The sequence below is a fragment of the Polyodon spathula genome, chromosome 11 (genome assembly GCF_017654505.1).
Source record: "Polyodon spathula isolate WHYD16114869_AA chromosome 11, ASM1765450v1, whole genome shotgun sequence".
Taxonomy (NCBI): Eukaryota; Metazoa; Chordata; class Actinopteri; order Acipenseriformes; family Polyodontidae; genus Polyodon; species Polyodon spathula.
In genome coordinates, this window is record NC_054544.1 from 5727536 (window position 1) to 5746579 (window position 19044).

The 19044-nt window shown below is 37.2% G+C and overlaps 1 protein-coding gene across 2 annotated transcripts in view; it reads left to right on the top strand.

Moving 5' to 3' along the window:
* Positions 1–19044, top strand: part of LOC121323048 (nck-associated protein 5-like) — a 129309-nt gene that overhangs the window by 11968 nt on the left and 98297 nt on the right. For both annotated transcript variants that reach the window (XM_041263770.1, XM_041263771.1), the window contains exons 2-3: positions 3634–3697; positions 17659–17792. In XM_041263770.1, the coding sequence (XP_041119704.1) occupies positions 3695–3697; positions 17659–17792 (137 nt within the window). In that variant the 5' untranslated portion in view covers positions 3634–3694. The remainder of the gene's footprint in view (positions 1–3633; positions 3698–17658; positions 17793–19044) is intronic.

The following is a 19044-nucleotide window of genomic DNA, read 5'->3' on the forward strand; positions in this document are numbered from 1 at the left end:
TAGAGAAGCTCGGGGCTCTAGGCTGATGTTTCCCAGTTAATCATCTAATGTGTCAAAATGTTCAATGAGCATGTGGCTGCCTCTTCTTGCAAACTCAAACTCTCTCTCTCTCTCTCTCGCTCTCTCAACTCTCCTTTATGGAGAGAGAGAGAGAGAGAGAGAGAGAGAGAGAGAGAGAGAGAGAGAGAGAGAGAGAGAGAGAGAGAGAGAGAGAGAGAGAGAGAACCGTCTGCATATATGCCATTAGAAGTTTATTTTGAATGCTTCTAGGCATAATTAATCGATGTGCACAGCCTCAGGTCCATTCCCACCCAGTCTCAGCATCTGGACCCTGTTTGCAAGACCTCCTGTAATCAAGATAAAGATGTTACCGCTTGTGATAAATGCTGGATTTTTGTCCCCCACAAAGTCATAGGGGACTATTGTTTCCCCAACAGCTGGTGAAAGAAGCGGTGAGATGAGCTGTGATTATATGGATGTCTGTGTTTGAGAGAACCTGGTGATTATTTTTGCTGACAGGCTAAGTTGTATGTATCATAATGAATGGGCACTTTTAGTAAAACAAGTAAACAATCAAACACAATGTCTTTATTTTATCTTCGCCTTTACTGTGAGCTTGCAGGGGTTTTCCTCCATTCAGAGTGCTCGTGTTTCAATTCTGGGTGGAGTAATTTAAATTCTGAACTGTGTTAATTAGGCTGCTATTTTAATCCAGGACATAGAGACGTGTCACACTGTCTCAGTGGCTTTGTTTTAATGCCTGGGTTGGGGGTCCTGTCTGTAAGAAGAGTTTGTGGTTACTATTGAATGGACTGGAAGTCATGGAACCTTATTGAAGATTCATCACTGCTCTTATACAGCTGGCTCATAATTAGAAGTGGGCACTGCCACTGGCTGACAGTAATTATAATGAATCACACAGTCCTACCATTGCGTGTAGGGTCACAGCGATCAAAAGATGTGTCTCTCAGGAGAAAGTGAAAAGGAACGTAGAATTGATTTATATCAGATACAGATGCTTTTCACTGTATTTCAAGCAGAGTTGCACAGCATTTCAGCGACACAACAGCATTCAGTGCAGGAATAAAATAATAAAAAAAATAATCAATAAAAAAAGTTTCTGGGTTAAATTATTATTTTTACTCTCTAATAATATCAGCTTCTTGTCTATTCTTTAATGATTCATTACTCTCTGAAACATTGCCTACAGCAAGCCATGCACTTCAAAATATAGCTCAAAATAGTACATAGTATAAAGTAGAGAGATACATAGTGGTGCAGATTTTCAGCTTCCAAAGTACCTATACAGTATAGTTACCAGTAATCATAAAGCATTGAAATCAGCCTGTAATTGGTTAGACTCGTACTATATATGTTAAGGGTTAATTCCAGATAACAAAAACATTTCTCTAAGGAGACCAATAAGCTGCTGCTGAGCCTTTTTCACCCATCCAATACCTCCAGGCTGTTGTTCTGCAATTAAAAAGTCAAGTCATTGGAAGATTATTGAAGTGGGCTAAATTCCAGCTGGAGCATGACCCGCTGCTGAGGCTCCTCTTCCTCTGCATGGGTTAGTGTAACTCTCCGCAGCACATTACTGTTGTGCACTACTTTACTTTTGCTTATGTCTCTTTGTTACTGCTCACAGGAATGTACTGCAACGCATACCACTGTCATTCAATCTTGATGAAAGTGTTGCACGTCAGAGCACATATTTTTATAAGGATTTTTTTTTTTTTATCCCCTTTCCCTGACCCATTTTTTGTTGTAAAAAAAAACCTACCGGTATTTCTGAATCTATACGTATAATTAAAAATACTGTAATCTGAAATCCACAAAAACAACTGTATTTCAGTCCCTTTGAAACTAGGAGATTATTAATTATTATTATTAAGTAGTCATTTTAGCAGATGCTTTTATCGAAAGCAACTTACAGAGACTAGTGGGTGAGCTGCTGCAAAGTCACTAACAACAGGACTTTGGTTTTACATCAGAAGGACAGAGCACAAAGAGGTTAAGTGACTTGCTCAGGGTCACACACAGTGAGTCAATGGCTGAGCTGGGATTAGATCCTGGAACCTAGCCTCTTTTTTTAACCAGTGGAGCACCAAGCCTACCTATAAGATAAACCTCTCAATTAGGACCACCTCATTTAATATTTTGTTTTACTCAGTTATTGTGGTGGTCTTAATAGACATATTCCGCTGTATACCACTGTATATCATTTTCATCAGTTTAAAGCACTGGAGGACAGGACTTGTTTGTGGTGCTTTATTAGCCTAGGGCTTTGCCAAGTAAAAAAAAAAAAAAAAAAACTGTTAGGCTGGAATATAAAATCAGAAGATCACTTGTGAAGAATCACCCTCATGCTACAGCTGAAGATCAGTATAAAGCCACAGTGACACAACCCCACTTTAATAACTGTGATTAGCAATTAATTGCTGTACATGCAGTATGCTGTCGCCTTCTTATCCCTAAAACAGCTAAGTAGTGGAGTGCAGATAATTCCCAGAATGCCAGTTGTTGTAAGTTCTAGAATGGTCAGCTACAGCTAAACTTTTTGCTGTGTTTGCCTGGTTGTGCACCTTGTTAATATAATAAGAACTGGAAACTGCACATGATGCAGACAAGTCTTTGCAACTGGCTCATTTTTGTTCTTGCTTTCTTGTTTTCAATCCAACACCACACGTACCCCCTAATTAAATTGCACAAGTAATTGCATGAGTCCTTTTGGTCTTTGTGCCCTGCAAATTCTCTCCTGTTTGTAGAGAGCCATTCGCTATGCTTTTCTGTTATTTAGCTACAGTGGCTCACTTATCTCCTTTAGCATTTTCTCCTTGCAGTATCAAAGACCCATAATATATGACTCTCTGCCATTAGACTGAATTTGATGTAGCGCAGTAATGAGGACTTTAAAGAAACCACAGTGAGATTGCTAACCTTTCTGTTGGACTCCTTGTGAAGCTGACCTTCCTAACTGCGGGATGCATGAAAATACTATAACACAGTGCAATGTTAATGTGAATTTAAGGATAGACCCTCGAAAGTGTGTGGCACTGTCTCAGTGTGTGACTTCCCAGGTCTGTTGTAATTCATGTTTGAACCTGTATGAGTGTATTTACAAAGGATTACCGTATCTATAGTTGACTTTGTGTGTGCAATAGACTGGGATCTTCGGGAATACATTTGCAAAGAGTAAATTAAGCTTACACTGTTATTTTATCTTTTATGATTTTCTCTATGGTAACGATCTTTCATATAAATTCACTCCCCGATCCACAGCCAGCAGAGACTTTGTATAATTGTAAAAAGACCTTGAATAACCCACCTGCTGACTGATAATAGATCTATCAGCCTAATCATCTGCAAGTGCGCATTGGGGAGAGGCAAACACCCTTGAGCTTTGTGAATAAAGCCAAGGCATGTGCATGTCTGATAAATTCACAGTAAATGTACAAGTACAGTAAATGCTTTTGGTTTATGCGCTGCTTTCTTCACAAGGCTGTTTTGTGCACAGATGAGTTTTGTTGTCAAAGCAAAGCTGTAGCATGCTCACATCTTATCTCTTCTGCTGTGTCCCACTGACAGATGATCAGCTATTCATATTCACTTTTTTTATTTTCTTTTTTTCAGGGAGAAGCTGGCAGCGGCGCAGTTGCAGCGGGAAGTTGCACGAAGCAAAAGTGAAGGAACAATGGTACTTGATGTGCATTTTAAGTTCTCTCTTTTCAGTGTTGCTGTGTTAGAAGGCACACAGACAGGCTTTAAAGGAATATTTTGAGTTTCACCAGGTTCACTCTTTTGAGAGAGGAAGGGGAGGTGAGGGCATGACTGTACTACAGTATCACCATCAGCCTGTCTAGCATTTACTACAAAGCTGTATTTTTTGTGAAGGATGGGAGTAAGGAGGAACTGCTCTTATTTGTTATCTTTGTTAACAACAACGTTAGATTACACCTGTTCAATACAAACGATGTTCTGTCCTGTCCGAGGGTTGGATAAATCATGATGCTAAGATTGGCCTTTAGTGGCAAATGTGAAAATGTTTTGTGCAGTAACCAAAGTGATTTGATGAAGTGGATTCCAATAACAAATCTTCAAATCCAAATAAAGACATTCTTAATATAGGCAACAGTTTAGCTTCACTGGACTTTTATACAGGCTACAGTAGAAGTGTACTATTGTATAGTTTACCTAGCCTATACTGTTAAGTTACTTTGTTTTTTTACATCATTTATCTTTTTATATGTTCCAGAGTAACTCCAATGTTACTCCAAAGTGCAGCAGAACTAGAGCAGTTGAAAAGGCGCTCTTCTGTTTGGATTCGGTTTAATTCCCTGCAGTTGCTGCTCATAAGGGAGCAGAGATAGATAGCTGCATCTTGTACCGTAGGAATAGTAATGAATGCATTTTACTTTTTAAAATCTAGGCTGAGACAATAATCGCAAGGATCAAACACAACTGCTGCTCCCACAAGATGCCTAGAATAACCATACTGCCAAATGATGCAGAGTATACAATACAAAGCTGAAATCGGAGTCATTGGTTTCTATTTAATACACTACTCTATCATTTCCTGCACTCTATCAAATATCAGACTTCAAGAGCATGCCATTTGTTTACATTACCCAGACAGCTGAAAGCAAGCTCTCAGGTTCAAAGGGGCCTGCGAAACAGGTATGAAATGCCCTGATACTACCAGCAACAGCACAGAAGGTAATGAACGGTATTTACAAGCTGTGTTATTGCTCAGGAAGCAAAAAATAAATGCAAGCAATAGGGGTGGCCTTTTTACACACTGTGTTTTGTTTTACGGGTAACATTTAACAGGAAATACCAAGATCTGTAGTTTTCTCGGCAGGTTTATATCCTTTTCATACATAAAGTGCTGTATATGGGGCCTCTACATTTCAAATCATGCTGCACAGCAATGGTTCCTCAAAAAAAAAAAAAAAAAGTTTGAGGCTTTTGTAAGAGGAGGACAGTGATGAGCGGCTTGTATTGTACCTGACAGTACAAAGTCAGCAGTAATGTGTTGGTTTGGAACATCCAAGAATTCTTTATGTCTCCAGCTCTTTCATCACTGTATCACTGCTGTGTGGTATCTGTGAGGAAGTCATGCTTTCTGAATGATACTGCAGAGCCGCTCCTCTGTCTCATTACTGTGTTTAAGCTATGCTAATTACCACCCAGAGAGAAGGCTTTAGCAGGAGTTATCTGTGTCAGCCAGGAGGGGAGCTGAAGCAAGCCTTCATTGTGGTGTCTCATAATCTCTCCTGGATTCCACACAGAGATGACTGGAGTTCAGAAACTCTCAGGGCTCTGCTTAGGAAGCTAATGGTATCTTTTTAAATGAGAGTTAATGAAAGAACAAATAATGCTGCTCATGAGAGATTATTGTCAAAGTGCTGGCAGCGTGACTTAGTGGTAGCAGCACCCAAACACTAAAAACGGATTAGACACTGCAGTTCACTTCCTTTTGAAGTATGTGTCCTTAAGTTTGCTCAGACATATCTTTTTCTGATGAGTATACCCTGATAGCTGGACTTGAATTAGTTGAATTTAACCAGATCGAAAGTAAGCAATGGGATTTAGTAAAAAATGGGGTGAACCCAGCTTTGGGCTTTTGTGTTGGTTGCTGAATTGTGCTGGATGGCCCTGTATCAAACTCTCTCATACTCATTATTTGATGTAATTATAACACTCTTGGAGTTTGAGTGACAGTGCAATAGACGGAAACATGAAAATGCATTGTAAGAGTGAAAATAATTATAATGTTCAAAATATGGAGAGCAGCTCTGTGGCATTGGTGGAAATGGATCATTTCAATATTTGTATGCCTTTATTATGCTATGTTTTTTGGTTACAAAATGGAAATAATAATGAAATAAAATCATTGTGACAACATGCCTTTGCTACATGGGCTTCATTGAGGCAGAAATTCAGATCCTAAAAGCAAAAAAAAATACATTCAGTTGAACAAAGGGCCCTTTTACATTTAGCTCATAACAAATAGCCAAGTTTATTGTCTGGACAACCACAGGAATGGTGAAAATTCATAGGGATACACAGCTCCCTGTGCTGTAGGTGTTCCTCTTCATTAGTTCGGCATTTCTAACTAAAATCACAGAGTGGTTTTGGCAAAAATAAAAAAACAAACAAATAAATAAATAATTCTGTAAAGTGATTTTTGTAAATTCAGGTTTGAAGAAACTTGCTGGATACTTGATTTCCTGCTTGAAAAATGAGCGCTTGTGGCCTATGAACCACTTTTTAAACTGGCTCTTTGTCACTTATTTTCCCATTTAATGCACATATTAGTGTAAAGCTAGCCACTGGCAGTCTCAATAAGAAACAGGATTATTTTACAGACTGGAGGCTTTATGTGTTACAGTTTTCATTTAAAAAATATATTTTTAAAAATCACGACTAAAATACAATTGAGGACAGATTTACACCGATGAAAAAATAAGCTATTTCAGATAAGTTATATTTAGAGTGAATGCTTAATATTTTTAATCTATTGTATGATGGTAAGGTCTTTTTTAAATAGAAGCAATGCAGAATAAAATAATATAGCTATACAACCCTGTATTTACAATCTGATAAATGCTTGTCCTATGTATTTATGTAGCAGTATCTGCTCCAGGGACCTTTGACATTCCTCAATGTTAAAGTCAGAAGGTCTCAGGTGCCCAGATCTAATGAATATACTTATCTCGACAGAACATTGAAAGCTGACATATCCCACAGCACACTCCTGTGGATTCAGAGCTTGTCACTTTCTGATGGCCAACCCCATGGAGCATCTCTGTAGCTCATTAGTGATTCTACTGGCAGCACCTGCAAGGGAGGCTCCAGCTGCTTTCAACCATTCATTATTTTTAGTCTTTTTCAGTATTTTTTGTTTGCACTATAATACAAGGTTTACATTAGGCTTTGTGTGGGACTGCATAATGTACTGAAAGCATTAGGCCAGTTTTGATTTTGTGTGCTATGTAGCTCAAACTTTTTAGAGAGAGAGAGGAAAATGTTTGAATTCAGGTGTATACACAGTACTCCCTCGTGATTTCATGATCGGATTTCCACATCAAAAATCATGGAATGTTAAGGTCAGTAATTTGTGAAGGTGCCTTATACAATAAAGTAAACTAACCATCCAATAAAGTCAATATACCCTAACCGTAATTTATCTAACCATGAATTATTGAATAGAAAATGATTAAATCATAAACAAAGGGCAAGCAGTGTACTGGTGCAAGTTTAACACACCTCTGCAGATCCTGAAATGTATAAAGATCCTTTTTACATTCCTGCTTTATTTCAGTCTCTTAATTTAGCATACTGTGTCTTTGCATGGCTCTGTTTGTTTTCCATGGTTCATGTCAATTAGATTCTGCATGGTTTTGAATCTTGATCCCTAGTGTAAAAGACAGAGGTCACTTGGCTGTAAAACAGAGTCTTGTAATTTGCTGTGTATAATATGCACCTGTTTTTGAATTGCATCTACATATAATGGACATTTTACTAATTTTTATAAAAAGTGAATTACGCCTAAATGGAGATTGTGTGTATAATGTGTTACTATGTATAGTTTACACCAGAAAAGATTATGCTGTTAAAAAAAAAAAAAAGGATGAATGTTTTATATTAAAAATTATGATATTACTACAGTAGAGGAATACATGAACAGAACTGAAAACAAGGGGATCAATATACAATTGTCTATTCCACACCTTTAAATCACACCACCCATATTCCACACCTTTAAAATGTCTCAGACCGTTGCAAGCTTTGGGTCTAGGTGGATGTTGATATGCATTTGCTAGCTTTGTTCAGCAGATAGACTGTCATAATTATGTATCTGTTAAATGACTAATACACAGCAGCAGCCCTACGCACCTGTATTTGGTATGCTTTGCTTATGAGGAATGAGCGCTTCATTGCCCTCATAAAGCCTGCTTTTTTGTATTCCGGAGAGACAGCTGAACACAATGAGGATCCTAACATGATTTATTTATGACCATCAAAGCCGTTATGATATTGTCTTTCATGTCTGTATGTATAGAACTTAGGCTATGCCTGAGGCTCTGCTTCAACCTGTTTCTAACTGTAGAATTACACATGGCAAAGAGTGGCATCATTCCGAATTCATTTCACACCTGCACCCTTCATCAGAAACATACAGCATGAAGTGACTCGGGGGGGTCCCCGAAGAATAGCCCCCCACCTTGCTGTAATGATGCTACAAGGAATTGATTTATGGATGGGTTATATTTGTGCCGGTGCTACCAGCTGCTAATTAATTTAAAGCCCACTCTGGAACAATTAGATTCTGGTTAAAGCTTGTAAGTGGGTTCAGGTGGCAGATTATGAAAGATAAATAAGAGAAGAGAGCAGTTAGTTATGACCCAAGAGTTTTACGTGATTACTCTTCATTTTAGCCTTTTATCACTTGTCATTTAGCGATAAATTTGCAATGCTGTGTGAAGTTTCTGTCTTGACACTCTATCCATCAAAGAGCTTAAATGGGAAATGAAATAAGTCAGTTCCTGAGTTTAACAGGTCATTTTTCAATTCTGTTTGTTAAAATATAGAGGCACTTAAGAAGGAAATGAGAAACGCAGTCAAAAGTGCATTAGTTCTGTGTAAGTAGTACATAAATAAAGACAATAGGCAGAAACTACACTAGTGTGAGGTTTGGGCGGAGAAATTAAGTCAAAACTAGAAAGATTAAAAAAGGAATACTTCACTACATATCTTTCTTTTATATTATTGTACAGTTTTGTCTGTTTTGGTTTGGTTTACACAGATATGGTAGAGTAGACTCTTGCAAACCTGTACCATAACAAAAATGCCTTGTCTAGTCTAGACTTGCTTTCTTAGCCAAGTTAATTTCAAACAATGACAGACACTCACTGTACAATACACGTGCAGGTCACTGTGTTGTTATTTAGATTCACTTGTGTGGAAACTGAGTTGCTAAATTTGCTATCTGCATTTAGAGTGGTACAGATTATACTGTAGAATTGGTGAGAGTCTACTGCAGTGCACCACTATAAAATCAATTGGTAATTTCATGTTTGTTCCAATAGAGGGTGCCATGAGCACTGAAATATATTTTATGGGGCAGCTTTGTTTTCCAGACCCTTCTAAAGCCAGTATGAATTTTATATATATATATATATATATATATATATATATATATATATATATATATATATATATATATATAAACTATGGTATTTCATATCTGCTCCACCTTTTTGTTCATGTTGTCCTCAAAATCCATAGGAATTCCTGTATCACAGATTACTCCAGGGTACTAGCGCCATCTACAGGCAGGAAACACTACTTGTTTGTATTGATTATAAAAAAAAACTAAAGCTTTGTGGATCAATGGATATATAGTGTAATACAATATACTGTTAAGCTGTTTTTTTATGTGTGTGGGGGGGGGGAGAGAACTCAATGATATACAATAATACATTACTATGTGGGATTAAATTATGGAAAGTACTGACCTATTTAATATAAACACAATATCAAGTTGGTCAATTTTACTAAAATATTCAAATTAACACACTCGCAATGCATTAGGCTTCTCCAAGAGTTTTCAAATAGAGTTTCTAAATAACTGTTATGTCATCTATACTCATTAGTTTACATTATGTTAATTATTTGCAGTAAACAGTATTATACCTACTATACTGTACTGATATTAATCTATTTTACAGAAGCTAAATATGGTAACAATTAGAGTATGATAGAAAAATAGCTGTTTTGGCTAAAGAACTAAATGTCTAAGATGAAGAAACTGTTCAGATGTTCTGTATTAAAATAGCTTGGTTATACTCCAAAAATAATACACATTTTATATGTGAATATTTGATTAAATAAAATAAAAAAATCCTGCAAATTAGATAGACTGCATAAAGTTTAAACAAAACTAAATATAGTGCTTGCCAATAAAGTTTTTAAATTGCTGTTGTAACCCCTAGAGTTATGATTTGTTTTTATGAGATGACTTCATCTAGCAGGGTCTTAATGTAAAAGGGAATATGATATTAGAAGAACAAGCCCACAACTAGCACTATCACCATTAACATGTACTCAAATATTGAGAGGGCTGATTCTCTTAAGTTATTGGTTGGTACAAACAAAAACAAACAGCAAAAAAAAAAAGGACTGGTCTAGCTTCAAGGCGTGATAGAGTACAATGCAGGGTACAATATACTGTTCTTATATTTGAACAGCAAAAACTCAATTTTGTTTTTCTGAAGGATTGATTCTAGATCAGGATCCATTGCATGCTTTATATTGTAAAATGTTGACATGCCTACTGGATGAGAGCTATTCTGTACATTCTAATATTATTCATATGTATGTGCTAGATGGAAGACAGTATTTCTTTCATTGCTGCGTTAACCTTCACTGTCACTTCATGTCTCATGGCTGATGTGTTATTTCCAATAAGTGTTTTTTTTTTTCTTTATTTCTCTTCATGTTACAAGACTATTGTATTATTGGTCTTTTCAAGTAAATCATGCCTGATTTATAAGCTATACTGACATAGCAGAGTGTAACTTCTTTCAAAGGTACTGAAGGGGGATCGAACTGATAATGAGAGAGAGCTGGATGATGTAATGGGATGCCTCTTAATTGAAACCAGCAGGTCTTTGTTTTCCTCGTGTTAAATACCCAGTCTGCTGGGTAACCTCACTCTGGAGGGTTAAGCAAACCTTTAAAAGTAGAGAAATGACTCGCTTCAATACAGATGTTGGTCATGTTTCAAGCATGCTGACGGGTGGTTTATGTTACTGTAGTGGTGAATTTATTTCCACTATTATGTCTCTTGTAGGTCCCTCTGAAAGATTGTGAGACTGGTTCACATAGTAGCCTGAAATATATTGGTCTCTTGAAGCCCATGTGTGGTTTTAGTGGTGACTTGGATTTTATGCGGCCTGGCAGCTTGCTTCACATAATTAAAGAGCTTTTCAGCAAAGTTTTATCCAGCACTGTTAAAGCAAACCTTTGCTTCGTGGAGGTCCTCTGTCCTTGAGGTTTGTGGGATACTGGTAAATTGGTACTATTCCGACCAGACTGTATTCACAACTTTGTATAGTCGGTTAAATGCAGCTTGGGAATTGTTATAATAAAACGAATAATGGGGGGAAAAGCACCGTGAGATTTGACATCAGAGAGTTTCTATTTAATCTCATTTAAAAACAGTCACACTTTAATTTTAGGGGTTACATGATAAAATGTTTCATGTTTTGGGTTACAACAGAATGGATTATGACAGGGTTGCACATATGCACGCCCTTCCCTTGAAAGCTGGGGTAAAGAAAATGATGCCAAGTTGCAGTCTCGATCTTGAAATAAGGGAGTCTTTGACCCTTTTATCATAGCTAGACCTGTCTGTCCAGTTTGTTTTACATTTTCTTTCTTTGTATACTAATCTTTGCTTGCGTGATTGATTGTTCCTTGATAGTTCCACTTTAATAAAACATGGCTTCAGAACAACAGTTAAAATGTTCTTCTAGGCATAAAACCCACTGCAACCTTAGAGGGATCCAGAATACACCTATAGCGTACATTATTTAATACAGGGCTATTGTTTGACATTTTAAAAACATTATGGCAATGTTATGCCTGTATCGTCTTGAACTGGAATTTTAAAGTGGCCATTTTCTTCCACCGGGTGGCAGTATTGAGCCACTGCAGTGTTTTTCAGAAAAAAAAAGAAGTCATGCATGTGGTACAGTGTGCATTATCGAGCTGTCACATTTTATACTGGTACATTTTCTAGTGAAATGGATCGGCTAATTTCAATTTAGGCTAACGAATATGTTTCCAAGACATTTAGGGTAATCAGTCAAAGATGATAGGGTGAGTACTGTATTTAACTACAGGAATGATTTCTACTATTTTTATGGGCTGAAGCAGAGTTCTGTTTAGGTATTCCTTTTCGTTAAATTGGAACTCATTGTAATGGGCCGTTAAACTCACAAAGTTTGGTCAGGTGCAAATATAGCACATTCTGATAGAAATTCCCCAAAAGCTATTTATTCATGTTACAACAATAACAGAAAAGTACAAACTCTGCGATGTAACAAAAAGTAAAGAATTGCGTATTGACCTCTTGTAGATCTGTGAATGGAACATTTCTAAACAGAAACCATTGTATGCATGTTACACAGATTTAAAAAAAAAAAAAAAAAAGCATCCACAAATCAAAACAACACATTCACACACACACCAGCATAAACTAGTACTTGGGTTTAGACCTGGGTGCCTGATCGGTCTATTTCTGTGAAACCTATGAAATCCACTTGAAAATAGCACATTCTAAACAGGGCTGCCTGTGACAAGTTAGGGTGTTAAACTAGACCCATATAATGTAGCTTCCCTCAACAAATAAATACATAGCGTGATTCCTATCAAGTAAGAGGTATCGGTAACTCAGAATGTATACCAAAGACTTATTATTATTACATCATGAAGCTACATCATGAAGGATCTCTCTCTGAAATATTTATGTTTATATTGCATGTAAGGATTGCTTCTAGCCTGCATTCCCCAGTGTGCAGGAGCAACATACTGTATTGATAAACTTTTGATTTATAGCAGGAATGATTCATTACAGCAGAAGCCTCCTAGTGCTTCCACCCAACATACGCTTGATTATGATTGTCATGCTTACTGAGCATCCCAAAAGAAGAACGTGTGGCTAAGCTTTTTCCCTTTCACGATTGCCACAATAGTAGTACAGTTATCTTAAGTAATGCATTCTTCTTCTTGTTCACCTTGTGTGTAATTTTCTATTTTGGTCATTTTGGTGACTCAGATGTTTATAACTCAGACGTCTAAAACATCTCTGTGTAATTGTGCATTTTCTTTAAATTCAGCTGGTACAACAGATTTTAACTATTAAACTGTCTCCCTGCAACACGACCTCCAGGGCATGTAAGAAATAGCCTATTTATTATGTGGTATTTCTGTAGTTCTGAGAGTGTTGTAGGGCGACAAGTAAATGGTTACAATCTGGAGTACCAGCTGAATGTCTGAGTGCCCTTTTGAGGCTACAGGAATGCTTTAAACCTCTGAGTTTTACAAAGTCATCAAGAGGTGATGACTGAAATGTAACTTTAACCTTAAATCAAACCGCGCAAACATCAAGCATATTTTAGGCACTTCCAATACCAGATGAGATCGTCAATCGAATAGCTAGTATCTCCTTTGCCCTTTGATATACAATACTTCCAATGATTGCCAATGAAAGGATTTGTATCTTATCTCAATCCATTACGTCCCTGATGTGCGTCAGAGTTCGCCTCCTCCTCCCCAGCCTTCAAGTAAAAATTGTTATTTTTATTTATTTGTTTTCTTTTTCTATTGAATTCCTATCAGAGATTCATTCCTTGCGTTAGACAGATTTCCAGTTTTCACGCTTTGAGCTCATGTTCTTCTATTTTTTTTTTTTTTTAAATATCTCAACCATTGCCTTATTTATTGTGAGATTAATTTTATTATTAAGTTTCCCCCACGGGGAATCTAATAGCAGCCTTCACTTTGACCTATGAACCGGCTGACCAGTTGTGGTAATGTGACATTTTGGGACCATCTGAGGTAGTGACTTCACATTTTCAGGGCTATATAAACCCTTTATGCTTATGCTGATGGTCATGAGATGGACCTGTGGCCTCATATGGGTTATAAAGTCAGGCCAGAGTTAGTGTGTAATATTTTGTACACAGCTGTGACTGTGATTTTCTAAGTTCCTTTACCAGTGTCCTTTTCATCGCCACGTTGTTTTAATCTCAGATACCGGCTTCACAGTTGCTACACAGCTGCAGTCAGTGAAATTGTATGCCTGTGCAATAAAGATTAGAAGAGATTTGTGTTATAATGAGACACAGTATTGGGCTGAGAGCCATGTTTTCAGACCTTCTGGTCCCCTTTACTCTGATGTGGTTTGTAAACCCAGTTGATCAAATAACTCCACTCAATTTCTCAATCTTGTTTTCTGGGTGCTTTTAAAATATCCAGAGTACGACTGCATGCATTTATATTTTTGAATCAGTTGCAATTCAATCAAAGCCTGCTGTCACGAAATCCCTGCCGTGCAGTCTTGATTGCATTATGTCCATCAAGTTATGAGGTTGCATTTTCATTTTGCACAGATTATCCCTGGCCTTTCATACAGCAAAGGAAGCTCCAGATGTGTGCTGATTGCTGGGGGGGGGGGGGATGATAGGGTGGTGTTTATCAGGTTTATCTAAACTTGGTGAAACTGTTATATTTCAGTGCACTAATTCCTTTGTATGTATGTATGGATTTATGTAATCAGGAATAATTTACAAGGGGGTCCTGACAACAGCAGTGCCAGTTATAAAGAATTAGCACAGCCACAATAATAAGATAAGAAACGTTTTATTTATTTACTATTTCCAATGAGAAAACGGGTAACACAATTTTTGTGTCTTTTCGTAGTAAGTGTTATTTCCTAATTGCTTATGCCTCAAAAGTATATGGCTAATTCAGAAAAAAAATTTCCAATGAGAAAACGGGCGAATTTGTGTCTATTCGTTCACATAAAGTCAGAAAAAAACAACATATGAATCCAAATTAACATGTATTTATACTAAAGTAATACAAAAATGACTACAAAAGATTTAGAAGTGAGTAGTTTTTCGGGATTTACGATTATACTGTAAATCACTTTCACGAATCAGCCCCCAAATGTAGTCTCCCATCATGTTGTCGTTATACATGTTGTCGTTATACTGCATCAGCACCTTTCCGGGGGTCCACCAGTGGCTCCCACTTGACGTTGTTCCTCCCCACAGAGAACTCGGTCTGCTGTGGCCAGTCCCGCCTGTGGTAGTGCGCCTTGGTGTCCCTGCTGTCCCAAAGGCAAAGATAGCACAGAAACTTGGTAAAACCGCCTTGGAGACCCATCAGGAATGCCACCATTGCAGCCTCTTGATGCCATCTCAGAAAAATGCAGATATGTATTCACTTAGGCAGCTGGAACTAAACTGAACTGGTGGGCTTAAGGCCCCTGTATTTATACTACTATTTATATTACTGGAAAGTTCTAGAAAGTTCTAGAAGTTACTCCAAGTTTAGTCAGCACTGAATCTATCTGGAATGTTCTGGAAAATAGGTAAATTTCAAAATATCACTGCCCTGGTCACAAAAGCAAAGTTTGTGGGGAATAATAGCCATTTTCTATACTTTTGAGGCATAAGCAATTAGGAAATAACACTTACTACCCAGGAACCAAAAAAAATAAAAATTTGTTACACATCCTTTGATTGTGTTTAGGTTACAAGATATAGTTAACATTTTTATACGAACACATCGGCACAGGGTTTTTATAAAACAGCCTGTGCTGTAGTCCTTATATATACCCTACATACAGCTCAGCTGATTTCCTGTGTTTCCCCAACATGGCCATTTGCTCTATACCATTTAAAGAACAAATAAAATAAACACTTTTCTAAATCAGTTTCCTGATTGCCTGGGATATTACCCCCCCCCCCCCCCCCCCCATACACACTGCTTTGTTATGATTATTACATGCGGCTTATTTGACAGAAAATCCTTATTCTCTATTTAACTCTATTTCAAGTGTACACATATTTCATCCAGTCGCTTGCAACCTCCCATTTCACACCTACTTATTCAGCAATGTCTTCAAGCTGATTTGTTTTGTTCAAATTGATTTGTTTGAATCAGACTGTAATAAATGGTGATGCCTTATGAAATACTGTTACATTAATGGAACTCTAATACAGTTAATGCAGAACAGTTCAGGCTTTTAAATTACCTAACGTAACAGCTGTTGTTGCTTTGTAAGGAAATGATTCTATATTCCCTCTTATTTCTAAGTATTATTTGAAGGGAATACAATTCTTCATTATATTCAATGTAGTACTCATTTTGATCATGCTACTACCTGCCCCCTCCCCCGTAGGCTTAAATGTCTGCTCAAGCAGCGTTTCCTATTTTACTGTGTTATTAATGTATCTATTGCATATGGGTTGGAGGGATCTAATTGTATAGCTCCACAGGGTTTTATACATACTGTATGAAAAATGAAGTAAAATGTGTTCAGCCTAGACTCGGATTTGACCCTTATTTTTTGACAGGGAGGTCCAGAGTAATGGTGCATAATGTCTACCTGCCTGTCCAATGCTTAGCCTTTCATATCTTTCCAATAAAGGCGTCAAGTGTGGTAGTGTTATGTGGACACCCGTCGACTAGGAACTAAGATATGAATAGCACACAAGTCATTTGAAAAAGACCTTTAGACTTCCATCAGGGTCTCCAATAATTTCACATTTCCTCAGCTGTGAGAAAAAAAAAAAACCCAAGAAAACAATGTCCTTCATGTCATGAGACCATCTCAATCACTCTGCTGCATTACAGATTAATCTCAATCACTCTGTTAGACAAAAATACCCTTTATAGAGTTGAGAACAGTGAAATGTTGTAATCCTGTTACACCATGCCCCCTCATGGAAACTATAATAATAATAATAATAATAATAATAATAATAATAATAATAATAATTTTGCTTTTTTTCTTGTTATTTGCATGTAACATTACGATGACTCTTTCTTTCCAATGTTGTTAACCTGAGATAAATGGACAGATTTCAGAATATGTGCATGTGTGCAGAGGTATGTACAACAAAATTATAATTGTAGGACAAAAAACACACTGAAAGCATAAAACTGCATTAGAATGAAAGATTTAAAAAAAAAAATAAGCAGCTATATTGTAGTGGCATTTGAAAATCAGTGTGATTGACCTTGTGGGAATGTATTTTCCACACAAAAATCTCTTTGATATGAATACTGTACAGTGGTCAAACACCCATGAACTGTCATTTATTACTTTTGTAATTCATTATGAAAACCTTTATTTATTTTAACGCAGAGCTGCATTTGCTGAATAAAAGGGATACTGCTGTATCTACATTTTATAGTTCAATTCTAAGTCTGTAAATAAAGAATGGTAATACTTGAGCTGTGCAAAGCTTTCAAATCTGTTCATCAGGTCATAACGTTGAAGTACCAAACGTAACCCCTTTTTGCATTATTATTCTGATTATTATTTACCTGTTACAGTCAGTGCACATAATACCTTTTGTTTTTCTAATCTTTTAAATGTGCAGAACAAAATGCAGCATTCACTCATGTGCCAAATGCCTTTCTCTTTATTTGCAAAAGCTCTTCTAAACAGGCTTTAGCCTTATAGGATAAGACCGATTGGAACCGGAAAAGGAGCACAGCGCCTAAACTTGCTTTTAAGAAGCTTAGAGAAATCATTTTGACACTAAGAGGTTCTAATTAAAAATCTGAGGAATCAGAATATTCAGTTTTAGAGGTTTTGAGTTAGAATGTAAGTCTCAGATAATGTGGCCTCGTGGTTAAATCTTGTTTGCCAATCCCAGCTCTACCATTAGTTACCTATAAGTCTAGTCCCTTTACAGCCACCCCAAGATCTGGACCTTTCCATTTGGTGTAGCCTACACTGTATCACTACAGATTCAAGTTATGGGTGGATGAGGTCTGGAAAGTTATCAGGAGTAATGTGTGTTGAACGGATTCATTTCTGTTTTGTTTTTTTTGTTGTTGCAGCGAGAGAAGCTGATACACGAGTTGGAGGAAGAAAGACGTTTGAGACTCGAGAGTGAGAAGCGGCTAGGGGAGGTGACAGTGGAGTCGGAGAAGATCACAGCTCACATGCTTTCATTGAAGCAGCAGCTCTCCAGGTACAAGACCAACATACTGTCCAAGACCATGTCTCCTTCTGTCCTTTGGACGAGATGTAAAACTGAGTTCCTATTGGAGGTGACTCTGCAGCAGCAGCATTGTTCACCCCCTAGTCTCCAGGTCACTTTGGCTAAAAATGCCTGCTAAATGATTAATTAATTAATAATAATAATAATAATAATAATAATAATAATAATAATAATAATAATAATAATAATAACACCACACGTTCATTATAGAATAGTTCAGCACGTTACTATAACAGCATTGTATTGCTCTGCAGTACTTTTGCAAAGTTTATATGCATTATTAATGCAGATTATAGAACATCTCCAGTTGTGTTTTATCTGTCTCTCTGCTCTGTTAGTAGCATAGGGTTATTAAGGGTTCTTGAGCTTTATTACAGTTTGCGGATGTCTCCACAACACAGGATATTTCATCAGTACTGACAGAGGAGTTAGTTTCAACCAGCCCCTTAGACATTCTCTCAAACACTTTTATATGTAGGTTCTGATAACAAAAGTTTGACTGCCTTGCCTTAAACCAGTACAAATGTAACAAGCCAGAGACAGCATAATGAGAAAAAGTATCCAGAGGATATCTTATAACTGCTGCTCTGGTGCTTTTTCATCTAGTCTCATCTGAAGTGATGTTATGCTGTCTTCCAATATGCAGTATGTCTGATCAAGTTTGTGTAATTTCTTTGCAATCATTATTACAAACCATACAGTTGGCTGAGAAAAAGTGTGTATCAAAACCTCTTCTAAAGTGCCTTTTTAAAACAATAAATCCTCTTGCACATAAAGTGTATTTATGATATGCAGGTCATGTAAACAGTTATAGCAATAACTAATTAAATAGTTGTTGCAACCAAAAATATACTATTATTTCTTTCTCCCTTCCTTTGTGTTATTTTTATAACCAGTTGTGCACAAACGACTGTTCAAACTGGCTGGTGCATAGCCTCTTACGTCAGATCTGTGCCACAGGCTTCATTTTTGATGGTTGGCTGCTGTAATAAGGTCTTTGAAAAAGTATTTTGTTTTATAAAACAGGGCAGGCATGAACTGCTAGCCACTCGGCCTCCGTTTCCAGAGGCCTGCATCTGTTACCAGGAAACAGCCTGGGGCTTTTTAGGAACCTTGCTGTTGGACAAGTAGGAAACGATCCATCAGGGACCTGTAGGGGGTCTGACAAATGTGATGTGTTGTGATCCTCATTAAATGATGCTTTCAGTTTGCGTTGCACATG